A 15,259-nucleotide genomic window follows, 5' to 3' on the forward strand; every position below is an offset into this window, starting at 1 on the left:
GAGAGAGAGAGAGAGAGAGAGAGAGAGAGAGAGAGAGAGAGAGAGAGCGAGCGCAAGAGAGAACAGCAGAGACAGAAGCACCAAGACCACTGAGCTGAGGGATGGTAGACCTGAAAATGAGCCACTGCTGCCTTCCCTTCTGTTCTGTGTGGAGGGTAGTCCTCATTATTCAGATGGGCCAAAGCTTGCCATGGTGACTTCTACTCTGTCCCCTTATGGGCTACTGCTGGGAGTTCAACTTCCAAGAGACAAGTCACTATAGTTGCAAGCAGACTTGCTCCTGGGTCCAGCCCCGCAAGGCTTGTTTCTTCTGGCTCTGTCCCTCTGTTCTCTGATGTTCCAGGGAACATCTAACAAGAGAGGAACATGCTGAGGGAAGGAGCCGCCAGGCTGGCTGAGCTGAAAGGGGAAAGGTCTGGGGTTCAGGGAGAGCAGAAAGCTGGAGAGGAAGAAGCAAAGTTCTCTAAACAAACCAGACTGGAACATAAAGGAAAAGTATGGGCTAGGTCTCCATCACTATACCTCAGTGTAGAGAGCCCTGACTGCACAGGAGGGTCTGGGTCCTTAGTGTGATCTGGGCAGAGGTTGGAGCGCAGGATATCAAACTTACAGAAACTACAATACCCCGTAAAGGCTAGCATAGCACAGCCTTCTCCATGCTTTACCTGCTTTTAGGTTTTTTTTTTTTCCTCTCTGTATAGCTCTAACTGTCCTGGAACTTGTTTTTAATTATTTAAAAAGTATAACTGTGTGTGTGTGTGTGTGTGTGTGTGCACGCGCGTACACATGCATCTGTACTACATTATATGCATGTGCCTACAGAAGCCAGAAGAAGGCAGTGGAATCCTCTGCACCTAGAGTTACTAGTGGTTGTAAGCCATCGGATGTGGGTACCAAGCACTGAACCCAGATCTTCTGCAAAAGAAGGCAAGTGCTCTTAACTGCCTTAATTGTTGAAGAGATTCATGTAAAGAGTTGTTGAGAGAAAACCAGGGAGAAAAGAGACATTAGGGGAAGGGTGAGGCGAGGAAAAGTTTGGGACACTGAAGAGGAAACTGGAGAGTGAGAAAGAGCTTGGGTGTCATTACTGAGCACGGTGAGTTTGGCCCTCCGAGAGCGCAGAGCAGCCTCCGTGGCCTGGCACTCATAGGAAGCGTCATCAGAGAGCTCGGCACCTGTGATCTCCAAGTTGTATTGCCCAGCATCCGCAGAGCCCACGACCCGGTACCGTGGCCAGGCTGCAGGGACAGAAAAGGGAAGACTAGAGTAAGGTCAAGTCTTGAGGCCTAGACCACCCCGCCCTCCGCCCAGGACTCATGGTCTCCTCAGATCCTCCCCAAAGCAGAGCCCACATCCCTTCCAAGAGAGCTTTCCTTCCTTTTCTCTCCTGCATACCACTGGTAGGTGAGACTGTGAAGTGCCAGACACAGACTCCATAGCAGTGGGACCATACAGCAGGAGGAATGGGGGAGGGGGGGTGATGAAATCTAACAAAATCTAACAAAGCTGTTGGTTGGCAAATGTCTCTTATAACGTTAGCAAAGGAAGAGGAAGAAAAGAAAAGATAACCAGCACAGAGAGCAGAGAGAAGAGAGAGGGCGCTGGTAAACATGGGGCATCTCAGTACTCACAAGGCACTCTGTGTGGCTCACACGGCCTCGCCCTCACCACAGAAGGAGAGTAAGCAAGGTTTACTGGCTTCTCAAAGGACAACACAAACGAGATTTCTACTCCTCTCTAAGACATAGGGTGGGTCTCTGTGCCCAGTCCGCCTTGCTTACAGGCTCCCACTAACTCCCACCCAAATACCTAGTCTCCCTCCCGCTGTCACTGCCTCCCTCTTCAGAGGCTATGGATTCCTCTGACTGCATATCTATCGACCTCAGTCTTTCTCATTTTCTCCCTCATCAACAATAGATGCGTCAAATCCATCTCTTTTCTTTATAGATTGTGCCATGCAGATTTCCTCAACCTAGACACACAGCAAATAATCTCACCACCTTCAAAAATAATAAGACCAGAAATATATAGTTCCCAACCCTCTCTCATCGTTACAGTGCTTCATAGCTAACAATATTATCCTCATAAAGCACACTCTGCCACTCGGTACGAAAGCCAAGGGTGCACTGTTAAGACAGGCAGGCTGTGACTGTTAAACCTGCTTCACCAATCAGCTAGCCAAGGCAAAGAGAGCAAAGCAAGGTGGTTCTCCTCAACTCATTCAGTGGGCAAGCAGCTGAGCTGTAATGAGAGCCAGGTATCTCGACTCTTTACCAAAAAGTGTTTCCGAGGGTCTCTCTGCTATCTTGGGGATATAGAGGGTTAGTGCTTTTTGTCTACAACTGAATCTTTATGCTTTCTCAGCACTGGCTATATAGCATGTGCTTAACAAATGCTTATGGAATTATTAAACAGGAAAGTGCTTAGGCTCATGGTCTCTGAACCGACACAGACCATGTAGGAGGCAAAGAAAAGCAAGAAGCGCTCAAAAGGCAGACAGGGAAGGGAGAAACACTGTAATTATATTATAATTTAAAAACAAAAACAAACCAGAAAGGGCAGACGGTGCCAGAGCATCCTGTCTACATGGGGCAGGACAGGCTTTGCTAGGAGTGCCTCCTGCCTGACCTGTCTGCAGCACCCCATGGTGTTTCCCTGACTCTGTCCAAAGCTCTCAGTGTAAAGTACTGTTTCCCTTGATCTCTCAGGCTGCACACTGCCTTCCCTGCGCCAATCCACAATCCGAGGAAAGGGAGAGTTGGCAGGTAAAAGTGACAGACCTCAGAAGTGAAGAACAGGACACAGGGGAGGAGTGAATCCAGGAATCTGGGTTGAGAGTAGAGAACAGGATTTCTGGACGCTGGGGGTTGGGCAGCTATACATACGCCTTTCTTTCTGCTGCACTGGGGATCGAGTCAAGGCCTTGCCCATGCTAGCATGCACTCTAATGAATGTTCCTCCAGCCCATTACCCACCTTTGAGGCCCTGGCCCATACCCAGAGCCAGCCCGTCCTTGGTCCATTGTACAATTCCAGAGTAGTTAAGGAGCACACATGGGAGCACTGCCCGCTGTCCGGCCACCACGGTCTGATCGGCTGGCTCCTGGCTGAAGCGAGTCTGGGTCCCAGGCAAAGCCAGAGCTATCAGCAGGAAAGAGAATGAGTGAGGACAGTTGTGCCAAGGGAGGTTCCTCACAGTATTCCACTCTTATCCCGAATCCAGTCCACGTAATCCCTTTACTTCATAATCTCCCTCTCAGGGCCCCAGGTATATGTCTGAGGCTCTGGAGGGCTTAGCAACAACAGAAAATGGTTTGGTATTACCTAAACGTCTTTGGATTGGATCTGACCCAATTTTGATCATTGACGTCCAGGGAGCAGCACTGACCTAATGACCACCAGCCACGTTAACAGCAGAGCTTGGTCAGAGTTCAAGCCCTTGCTGTCCAGGTCCTAGGCTGTTCTCTACAACTCCTTCTGCATCTGCAGCCTCCTCTTAGACACTCGGGTTCACGGATGACACATTCACAATGAAGGAGGCTATTAGGCCACGATCCCTTTCTCCCCGCGCTGTGCAGGCCAACAGATGTTCAGCCTCACCAGGTATAGCATATCTACTTGTGTGCATTGACGATTCCTTGGCAATAGTATCTCCAAAGCCAAAGAGCCCTGAGTACAACTCATGGAGCGTTGGCCCTGTTCCATGTGTTTACCCTTGACCCAAGGGCCGGAGCCCGGAGATGTACACACTGATACATCTTGCATACACACAGCCTCCTGCATCATGGGAGCTGAGACAGTGTGGGACTTTGTTCTGTTCTCCCTCTGGCTCCAGGAGCTACACATGGCTGCCTGGCTGGCAGCTTGGCCGGGAGCATTTGATTAGAGAACTGCAGAGTAATTGCCTTTAATTGTGGAGCCTAAATGGAGTAGGGAATTGGATTGCAGATTTCTTCTCTCTTGCTCCCACCAACAGGCTTGCTTCATCAGTGGCTGGTCCCAGTGGTGTGTCACGCCTGCACACTGTGCACAGCACGGTGTGGGCATTAGCATCCTACGCTGGGATATTGGGAAGCAGAGGGACTTTTGAAGGACCGGCAAAGGGTTAAGTCGGAGGCTTCCTTGCCACAGCGCCAATGGGTCAGGCCAGGCAGTCAAAATAAGCTCTCTTCAAAGCTTAGACTTCCGGTTCATCTCTCCCTCCAGCTCCCTGAGTCTATAGAGGCCATAATCCAACTCCTTCCAAACCCAGCCTCCCTATTCCCACTCCTCATTTCAAGATCTCACACTCACTCAGTATAGAGGCTTCTCCTCAGTTCTTGCTCTAGGATCAAACCCAGCGCACTCTACCACTGAGCAACACCCTAGCCCTGAGAGCCAAGTCAACCCACTCCTTTCTTTTCTCCTCTTCTTTTCAAATGTGGGCCTTTCTGGAAAATCCTCCTAGGCTGAGTCCGTAGCCCCTGTCCAGGCACAGCTTGTCTCACCTCTGAGCCTTGCTGTGGCAGCTCTGGCGACAGGATTTCCTGTCCGAAGCTGTCAGGGAGTATGTTCATGTTTTTGTCCTCGGGAGGTGGGAGGCAGCTTGTTGGTGGAAATGTTTGCCCTATCTGTTCCACTAGGATGGACACTCTCTCCTCATTCTGGGTCTCCTGGAATCTAGTGGCCAGAATAGGACACAGGAAACAGGCTTTGCCCTTGGTTAAGTGTGACAATGCATCTCTCCGGATCTGAGAGGGCCATGGTGTTAGAAAAGGGGTTCCTTTGTGTGTGTGTGTGTGTAAATGGCTCCACAATTCTGCAGAACTGATTTCCCCATCCTGTCTCTTAAAGAAGAGAAAGATAAGGCTCATCGACATTTCCAGAGACAAGGGTAGCAGGTGTTGAGATCCAGGAGGAAAGTTTGGTCAGGTGAACAGCCAGTGTTAATCAATTCAAGCATTTGCACACATGATTATTCAAATTTATTTATACCCTTGCACACTCTCGAGTGCAGCTATGTGCTTCAAGCTCTGTACTCCTGCTTCTCTACCTCGAGGACCCTAGAGCCTAAGTCAATGGCTTGTGAGAGGCGTGGCCTGTGAACTTGGATCAGAGTCTGGATTGATATTCATAGCTTTTCTACGTGAAGCCTGGGCGATGGTCTATTATTGGCATCTCCAGGGGCCAGTGGGCAGCTGGTTGCACATTTACTTGCAATGAGAAGGTCAGTGGCCTGCAATGGGATGATGGTGGGATACACCTGGAGTTGGGTAACAATGATCTCGCTGGAGTGAGAAACAGACAACTCTGGCCTGGTACTTCCTTATCTGGTCCTCCACTTGCTCACTGTGTGATGACAAGTCTGGACTACACTGCCAAAAACACTTTCTACTCAAATGCTAGGAGAATCGGCTTAGGAGAAGACTCAAGGTTTCCATGATCTCTCTGCAACTCTTCCCAACTGAGTGGCCCTAGCCAAGCTGTCCTCAGAGCCTCACTTCCTTATATGAGAATGATATGTCTACTCCCTGAGCTTCTGTGAAATCAAATGTGGTGCGGTGGATGGCAGGCCTATCAAAGGCCTGTACCTACTAAATAGCTATGACTACTATTTACCCCTGAGCAGTTGGACAACCAGAGGTACACATTGGAAACCCCTCCCAGGAACCCAAGAAGGAGTGACAGAAGGGTGGTGTCTGTAAAGTTTGAAGTAAAATCTTTTTTTTTTAAATTTAGCCCTACTGGAAGCAATTTAGTCTAAAAACAGAATGGAAGCAATGACCAACAAATTCTAACAGTGAAGGAAATGGGGGAGGGGGTCGTCTGAGAATTTGAATCCACAGAAAGACCACTTTCTGTACCAAAGTCACCAGCAGTATTTGATGTCCCCAAACAACCCTGCAGCCAAGACAGCATGAGAGAGAGAGAGAGAGAGAGAGAGAGAGAGAGAGAGAGAGAGAGAGAGAGCGCAGATGTCATGGGTGGTACTTAAATCAACTTATGATTAGGGAAAATTCTAAGTCTGATCTAACTTAATTCTTCTCTCTAAACTCTAGATAAACTGGGTTTAGGTCACCCTTTGTGTCCTCGCACAGGTCTCTGGAAAATACCACTCACTCCTTTGGGATTCAAAGGGTCACCTCTTCTGGGATGCCTTCCATGACTTACTTACATTACCTGGGAACCTATCTGGGTATAGGAGGGATTTCCTGCTACAGTAGGGCCTCACTGCCCAGGACACCTATCTCAGCACAGCCTAGGGGCCCATTTTTGAGTCTGGATTGTGTCACTCACAGCCCTAAGCCACATTACTTGGCACGGGGCCTGACTGCCTGGCACAAAAGGATGCTCTAAGTAAGTCTGGGAAATACCCAAGTCCAACCTTGTAGAACTTCTTCAGGAAAAGGCACTATCAGCCCCTCACCATGCACCCCTGCCCCATCCAAATGAGACTGAAACAGGCAGGATGTAGAAGGAACAGTGCTTGCTCTCTCCTGGAGGAGGAGGATCTCTGAAAAGTAAGATACAGAGCTGAGCTGAGAAGGAGAAGGAGATAGCCTAGAAGGTTCCAATGCAGAGGGTGAACAGAAGTGTGACCGACCATGGAAGAGAAAGCCCAGGAAGCTTGTGGCAGGAAGAGTAGAAGTGTCCTAAAGGTGTTGGTGTCTTTTGGTGTCAAGAAGGTACCAATAACCTAGAACATGTGGCCTAGCAAGTGGCACATCACAACTCAAGCATACCTCCAAAGTCCTGGGTACCTAAGCTACCAGCTAAGCCTAGTGGAGCCTGCTCAGAACTGAGAAAGAAATCAGTCATCCATATGTCTGGGCCCATGGACATGCCTTCTTTCATGTCCAGAAACAGAAGCGGTATAGTACTGCAATGCAGAGAAAGAACCAGAAAGGGCTTGGCCATGGACAGATGAGCACAGAGTAGTCTCTTGCTAGCATCAAAACAACAGCCTCATGCTTCTCATAGTGCTTTACAGTGCATTCTCACTTTGATCCTGCTCCCTCCCAGACTTCAGACTCCAGCACAGGAATCTGATCAGGTGAAGCAGCCACAAAGACAGATCACCATGCAGATGCACAGACGCACCTATGCATACATGTGTGTGTGTGTGTGTGTGTGTGCGCACACACACACACACACACAAGGAGGGGACATTAACAGAGGTACCGAGACAAGCACTGAGAGACAAAGTCAAAAACAGACATCCACACAAAGGCTGAGGAGCCAAGGAACAAGGAAAGATCCTTAAGACAAAGATGTCTGTAGAGTCGTAAAGGGGCCAAGGGAGAAAGGAAGGCAGAGGAGAGCTACAGACCAAGAAAGACCAAGAGCAGAGAGGCTCAGGGTCCACAGAGGTAAGGTAGGCTCAGCCTTTTCTTCAAAATTAGGTACCTAGAAAGGATCCACTGCTTGAGCAACTTCTCTCCTACCTCCACAGGGATTTCTGGAGACTCAGCTTGGGTTTTCCCTCAGGGCAACAGTGAACAGGGCTAATAAAGACAGACTCCTGCTGGAGAGGTAAGGGAATCAGAGGGACCCTGGTGAACTTGGGAGTGCAGCAGAGCCCTGCAGAGCTCTGTGCTCCCTGCTAACCTAAAAAGAGAGTGGGAGCTAGAGAGCCCTGCTCCCCCACCACCTCCCTCTGTTTCCTTCCCAGCACCACCAGCTAGACACAAAGCTCTTCTAGCCTCAGACTCAGGGTTGCTCCTCCCCTAATTCTCTCACAGTGTTGTCGGGCGTCTGGGTAGAGCACATACCACAGCCTGCCTGGATTAAAAATTACTCATGTGTGTTTTGTCTCCCCGCTCTCCTGGGAACCTCTGAGAACGGAAGCTTTGATTTACCATTTCTGTTCACTCAGTCCCAGCAATGCTCCACAATAATAAATACCTCCAATTATAAAATGCTGATTGCGTGCCACACTGATGCCTTATAGACGTCGTTCCTAGCATTATAACCTGCTACACAGTGGTAGTTATTACCTGCATCTTAAAGAAAGGGGAATTACAGTCTGGCAGATATGAGGGACAAACAGGCTTCCCAGCTCCATAGTCTCCACTCTTGGTACTGTTAGAGTCCAGGAATATCCAGTCTTGTAAACGAATTGGCTTTAGGCTACTGGCAGCCTTAGGTCCTGACCATCTGCCATCACTGACATCTACTTTACAGCTTAGACTTCCATCTCTGCCCTGTTTACCTCTTGGATGGACTGTGAGACTCAGGTCTGGGGTTTAGCCCCACAGTCCTCAGTATTCACTTGCCTTGCACGTTGCGATCAACACAGGAGAAGCTTGGTATAAAGGCGTGAAGGGAACTGTGAGTGGTACCCAAGGCCAGAACATCTTTCCTAAGGCCAGGAGTTTCAGTGACAAACAAAATAGCAGTCTTTAAGCTATCAATGGCTGCCAGCAGGCAGGGGTGTGTGTGTGTGTGGTGGTGGTGGTGGGGTGTTGGTAAATAACTACTGCTGTACTAAGACCTACTGGTACTGTTTAGCCAAGCTCGGGGACACCAAAACACAAGGACATAGGAACAGTTACTGCTTGTAGTAAGAAACCACAGCTCAGAGATGCCAAGCTTCCCTTGGGCACACAAATGTTATGGCTAAGACACAGACCCCCAAGAAACCAAGCTCTCCCTGGAATGCCATCTTGGTAGCCTGGCTGTTGTCCTCTCCTGGGACCCTCCTACGCCAGACACTGATTCTCAGGCCACTCCACGCCCTCTTGGTGCCATCCCCTCATCTAGTTCATTCTGTCCATTAATCCAGGTCCGTCCTTTAGCCCATGTTCCCATTATCATTAGAGCACTGGGGGCCAGAGCCAGGCCAGTCTTTGTTTATGAACAAATTTCCAATCTCCTTTTCTGCTGAGTCTAGCAAGGACAAAGGGGTCAAATCTCTTTTTGTTGTTGCTTTTTTTTTTCTAGCACTGAGCATTGAACCCAAGTACTCATGCATGCTAGGCAAAGCTCTCCCACTGAACTACATCTCCAGCCCTCAAACTTCATTCTTGATGAAGAACTAGGAATTGGCCCCTAAATCTTTGATATGATAGACATGTTTATAACCTCCCAGTGATAAACATCTTACGATCACACATGGACAGAAACAAGCAAGCACATGTGCTCACTTTCCTGCCCATGTGAACACCCCTTCTGCATCCTTGTATGTGAGGACACATCTGTCTGTGCCCGTGGGCACCAGTCTGCTCTGTGTTCTGGACCACATACCCCAGTGGTCATGTCCCCAAAGCCTAGCTTGACAGGACCAGAACCAGAGAGAGTGGAGCCAAGCACATGGAAGCCAGAGAGCTAAGCAGCAGAAGAGAGGAATGGTGGAGGCTGAGCCCTGTCTCCCTGGATTTATCAAAGAGCAGTAATGAAGCCCCTGGGCCGAAGCAGTTCCTGAGCTCATCACTCCAGACCACGCTACTGTTCAAGGAAAAGCCTTTGATTCACACTGACAGCTTTCAGATGGAAATAAATCTCTCCACTCTACTGTCCCTCCCTCTCCTGCCTTCCCTCTCTTCATACTGACTGGACTTCCTTCCCCACCCCAGCCATTCACTCAATGCAACCACCACAGAGCCTTTCACAGTAAATTCTCTAAGAAAAGAGGATTTCAAGTCTCTGGGATGGGCCAGCAAAGAAGGAAGGCGGAAAGAAAGAAAGATTTGTACGTGTGGTGGAGCAGAAGGTCACTGCCAAGGCTAAGACAGGCCAGAGTGAGGGCAGATAACGGAAAAGAGCAGAAAGCCTGGTCGAACACCCTGAGGCAGACCCTCACACTGGAAGTTCTGGGAAAGAGAGGCTCTGTGTCAACTCAGCTGAGAGGACAGAAAGAATCTAGGTTTGATATTTCTGCTTTATGTTGAGTCCTGCCTGGAGTCTTAAAATGTTAAAATGGGCGTAAATGCCTTGAGGAGGCACAGCCTCCTCTGACAGATGGCTTCACTTTGGGAGTCAGAGACCTTGCAGACAGGTGCTATGTGTAGACAGTAACACAACAGTGCACAAACAACAGACCCCACCCCCAGACTCATGTCCAAATACTCAGGAGTATTGGAACCTCTACTGTTCTGCCCAGAGTCCCCCTGCATCACCTCCCCCTCTGAGAACAAAAACAGGGGTGATAGGGGCCTCGAATGCCTCTTCAGCACCTTCCTCCTTCCAGACCATTCTCCTTCAGCCCAACCTGTGTGGCCACAGAACTCCGATGTCTATCTCCAAAGCTGGGGTAGAGAGAACAGCCAAGGGGAACTTTTTCCAGGCACCAGATGGGATTTTGCAAATGGCCACAGCCTGGCCTGTTTCCATGCATTGGAGCTGACTACAGAGGCCGGCTGGTATTTGCTGTGATGGGAAAGGAGGTTTATGGGTCTGGACCAGCAGATCTGTCTCCCAAAGAGACAGGAAGAGAGCCCTGGAATACAAGGGGTAGGACGGGGATGAGGGACAGGCTCCACACACTTCTTCCAGAGAGAGGCAGAAAACCCATGGATCAGAAGTTGAAGAGGTGTGGGTGGACCCGTTCTTGTGTGGATGTGGTCTTGGCTCTGTCACCAGTCTGGTGTAACTGTGGGGAAGACATGTCACTCCTTTAAGCAATACCTTCTTTAGGTATAACGGGAAGGGACTGAGTAATTTGGCCATAGGAGTCTCCTGACTAAGAGTCTACTGTCCCTGCTTCTTGTTTGCCTAAGGCTTAGCCAAGCCTTGAGGATGTACCCAGTCACCTTTAGACTGCAGGGAGTCTGGGTACTTGGGCCTATACTAGTGTTTCCTGCACAGCAGAATGTAGGGGACAGCTGTGGGTTTGTGACAACAGGCCAGTAGCAGAGAAGACCCAAATGGGGTACCCCATCTAGGAAGCAGAGGCATTCCTTGTTTTCCACTGTAAGGAAATCCCTTTAGAGATCCTACATCCCCTCCAACAGTGAATCAATAAAGGAGAGAGAAAAGGCAAGCACGGGCCGTTTGCTAGCTTGGGGCAACTCACAGGGCCACTGCCCTTCAAATGAAAAGGGGTGGCAGGTGTGGCTAGAAACAGTCCCACCTGTCCCATTTTGGCCTCCAGCCCCTAGGTACCTGGGCCAGACCTGATCTGACAGCTTTATGCAGACATGGCCTGGCAGGAGGCCATGCTGATGTTTTATAGAGAGTACAGTGGTAGGGGGAGCCAGCCGGGGCTGGCTGTAGCAAGTACAACAGGCAGAAGCACAAAGGGGCCAGCAGGGCTCTGTGTCTGGTTCTCTTAAAAACAAAAATAAAAACAAAAACCCTGAATTTCCATTTAGCTCTAGTGGGCAAGGGAAGAGAGAGAGGGAAGGAGGGAGGGAGGGAGGGAGGGAGGGAGGGAGGGAGGGAAGGAGAAGAGGCTGGTGGCAAGCAGGGACCTACCTCAGACAGGAGACAGGCAAAGAAAGTGGGAGAGAGAAGAGGAGGAACTGGAATAAAGACAGAAAGCAAGGCATGGAGGAAAGTAGGCAGGGAAGGCAGGAGACCTCTGCTCCCACTCCATCTGGGCCATTGAAGGCAGGAAGAGGTGGAAAGAACTAGAAAAGATTATTAAAACTCAGGCTGTAGATTAGTTAGTCCATAGAGTGCTTGCATAGCTACATCAAAGTGCAGGGCTCTGTCCCCAGCGCCACATAAAATCTGGCATGGTGAAATGTCCACACTCCTAGAATTTGGGATAAAGAGGAAGACCAACCAGTATCTCAAGGCCAGCATCAGCTACATAACAAGTTTGAGGCCAGCCTGGGCTACATGAGAATATTTCAGAAAGAAAAAAATTAACATCAGGTAGGGAAGAATGGAGCTGATGCGACACTATGTTACAAAAGAGAAAAAGGAACATAAGGACAGAAAAGGGCAAAAGAGAAAAATAAGTCAGAAATAGAACCCTGAACATACATAGCCCCTGGGGTGGATCCAAAAATAAAAAGCCCAGGTCCCGGAGGCCATTTGCTAGAAAAAGAAGGGAACAGCAGAAGAGCCATGGCCTGAAGGTTAGGACTGGAAAGGGCACTGGTAAAATCCGACCCAAACCCCTTTATTTTGAAGAAATAAACAGACAGAAGGGGGTGGGAATCATGGGGGAAAAAATCTCCAAATCCCCCGTGGTTTAGGAGCTAGCCTCCCAATTACAGAGTCCCCTTTCTAGAGCTGGGTACACTACAGGGTGTGCTTGTCCCAGCGATGGGGGAGGAGAATCTGGTTGGAAGCAGCGAGGTACTAAAATAAGGACAGCTGTCAGGTTAAACAATTTGAAGCAAACCTCAAAACCAAGTACTGAAGACTATCGGTACAGGGGAGGAGAACGAAGATGGCGACAGAGAAGCCGTAAAGCGGAAGTGGAGACTGCCCTGCCGGGGATGGGAGCCAAAGACAGAGGCATGAAGGCAGATCAAACAGCTCTAGGCTCACCACTCCTTGTCCTCAGCCGAAAGTTTTGATGTTTTAGGTCAAAGAAAAGGGGTGAAGTTTTTGAGAGCTGGAACGGCTTTTGAAAGGATTATACAAGGCCATATCTGAGGCAGTTCAGGAAGCCCATGACTAGCAGCTCAAACCTGGCACCCTCCTACAAAGGAATGCGGAGGCTCTGAGCCTGGCTCTCTGGTCGGTTCTACCTCATTTCCTGATCCTACCTCGGCACATACATATTTTCTTGGTTCTAACTCTATGGTCTCTTTTCCATGGAAGCTGTTTCCTCCAGCACACAGGCCTGAAAGCCATCTTCTACCTGTTTGAACACTCTTAGTTACTGCTGCTCTGAACTTTTAGCCTAAGCAAAGTCAGATGGTACCCCAGTGCCCCTCACAGGCTTGAGGCCTAGGAAAAAATATGGGCTAGGTCCCTTCACGGAGGTTTTCTGGAGCTTTTAGTAACATTATCCAGAAAAAAAATAGTCTCAATTCAGAGACCCGTAAAGGTCTAGACATCAATTAGCTAATTGCCTAGAATCTCTAATCCATCATTACTGGTGCCCTTTGCAGGTGTCCCTAGACCTTTTAGAGCAGCGATTCTCAACCTGCTGGTTACAACCATTGGAGGACACCTATTTCTGATGGTCTTAGGAACCTCTTAGGAACCTCTAACCATACATTTATTTTCAATGTGACTTCATAACTGTAATTTTGCTTCTGAGCAATGTCTCAGTCCCTAACTCAGACCATTGAGAATGTGTATTTTCCAGTGGTTGCGACCCACAGATTGAGAAGTGCTGTTTTAGAGGGATCATCTGAGACTGTGATCAAGAGGAGGGCATGGGTCTTAATTACATGAGCTCCTGGCTCTTCACCTGATTAAGGTTGAAGCCAGATATACTGTGCATGCTTACAACCTGGGTGTGACCCAAGACTCTATGACTGTACTTCTACAGATACATAAATACACAATGACTGTAGATCCTGGGGAGCAGAACATTCTAGTTCACAAGAGCTTTCTGAATTCTTTTTTCTTCCTTTGGAGACAAGGTCTCACTCAACTTCTCAGGAAAGCCTTGAACATTCAGCCTTCCAGCTTCAATACCCAAGAAACTGGGATTACAGACCTGTGCCACCACCACTACCACAGCAAGCTTTAGTAGTGTCCTGACTTAAATAGAGGTGTCCATGATGAAGCAGGATGTCCATCTCTCACTAGAGTTCCAGAGAACTCTGGGTATATTCATCATCTCTGTTTTCTTTTTTCTTTAGATACACACCCATCAAACAATCAATCATAATAGTTCAATCAAGGTAGATTTCAAACTTAAAGGAAAAGAATCTTGATTCACAGCATCTAGAGGGAAAAGAATAGGCCAAAAATGATCTAAGAGAGAAGTCAAGATGAGTGTAGGATGGCCCTTCAGCCCAGGACAATTAATCTAACTAGAAGACTTCAACATAATAAGTAATGTTGGGACTTGCACATCATCAAGTCTCACCTTGACTTACACCTATGCCCCTTCTGTATTTTATTCTGGGTTTGTGTTCAGAGGACAAGATAGAAAAATGCTCAGAGTAACAGAATTTTATTCATCTTCTGAAATGACTAGCTGTGCATACCACGGGTTCTTAGTAAGTGCTTATCCAGTCATCTTCATTAATGACTATCCCAATTAAATAGACATTTATTCATGTAACAAGTATTTATTGAGGGCCTCTTACCTACCAGCCACTGTCCTAGATTCTGGAAGCAAAGACAGACTTGGCAGATCTATCCTCACACGCTAGATATCCCTGAGTATCCAGACACTATAGTGTAAAGGAGCAGAATGGAGAAAAGCCTGGAGTTGGAGAAAGAATCCGGGAGAACTGTTGGATAATGATGCTGGACTTTGAGGGAGGTGCAGGAGCTATATTGTAGAGCAAGGAAAGAAGGGAGAACAAAGTGTTCTCTGAAGACAGTAGGCTAGGCAATAGGGAGCAGTTTGGAAAGCACATCCATCTAGGATCCTAGGAATAGTTTACTCTGGGTACTGTGTCCTGGAAGCCAGGTCTTGGGACAGGCATGCTAGAGAAACGGGAAGCTGCCCTTCCTATCACATTCTACCAGGGGAGCTAGAGGAGGTGATAACCAGTAAAGGGCTGAATAGTTCTACCAGTGTCAGTGTTAAGCTGTAGTAGCTAACCAGTGGAGAAGAGAAGAGAGCAAGAGTGGGTTTAGTAGAATAGTAGTGTGTAGATCTTAGAACTTTAATGGGTACTTCCTGCATGAATATCTTAATGGAAGCATCCAGTACGGTATGTGTGGTTATCACTTCCTCTAGCTTCCCTGGTAGAATGTGATAGCAAGGACAACTTCCCATTTCTCTAGCATGTCTGGCCCATATGTACTGAATGGAAAAATAAAGCTAATTTTGTTTAATGGATGACCTGACCAGTTCCTCCTTTGGGACAAGGCTCACACTTGTGAGGCCTACTATAACTGTAGGCCCTTTCTGTAGGCACACAGTTTGGATATAGGTGGCTATGCACAGCACACAGTAAACATTCAATAAATACACATATGCTGATAAGAATGGTTTTATACTTTGAAGAAGACTTCAGAAGCCAGAAAACTGGGGATGGGGTGGGCATTTCAGACAAGGGACAGCATGAGCTAGGATATAGAGGTATACTTATACAGTGAACAGTTTCAAGTGCCCAGGATTTGGGCACATAAAATAATTGAAATCAAGATCAGGCATCTTTAGACATTTAACACTTACTCTTTCTCGGTATCTGCTCTCTAAACACTTTCATACTGTTGAAGGAAAATGGTGGAAGGAAGGAAGGGAG

The 15,259-nt window shown here is 48.2% G+C and overlaps 1 protein-coding gene across 2 annotated transcripts in view; it reads right to left on the minus strand.

Moving 5' to 3' along the window:
• Positions 1-15,259, minus strand: part of Kirrel1 (kirre like nephrin family adhesion molecule 1) — a 90,457-nt gene that overhangs the window by 12,379 nt on the left and 62,819 nt on the right. For both annotated transcript variants that reach the window (XM_028753302.1, XM_028753301.1), the window contains exons 3-4: positions 2,976-3,140; positions 1,089-1,238 (exon numbers count right to left, since the gene is read on the minus strand). In XM_028753302.1, the coding sequence (XP_028609135.1) occupies positions 1,089-1,238; positions 2,976-3,140 (315 nt within the window). The remainder of the gene's footprint in view (positions 1-1,088; positions 1,239-2,975; positions 3,141-15,259) is intronic.

This window comes from Grammomys surdaster, unplaced genomic scaffold (assembly GCF_004785775.1).
Source record: "Grammomys surdaster isolate TR1022 unplaced genomic scaffold, NIH_TR_1.0 125946, whole genome shotgun sequence".
NCBI classification, from domain to species: domain Eukaryota; kingdom Metazoa; phylum Chordata; class Mammalia; order Rodentia; family Muridae; genus Grammomys; species Grammomys surdaster.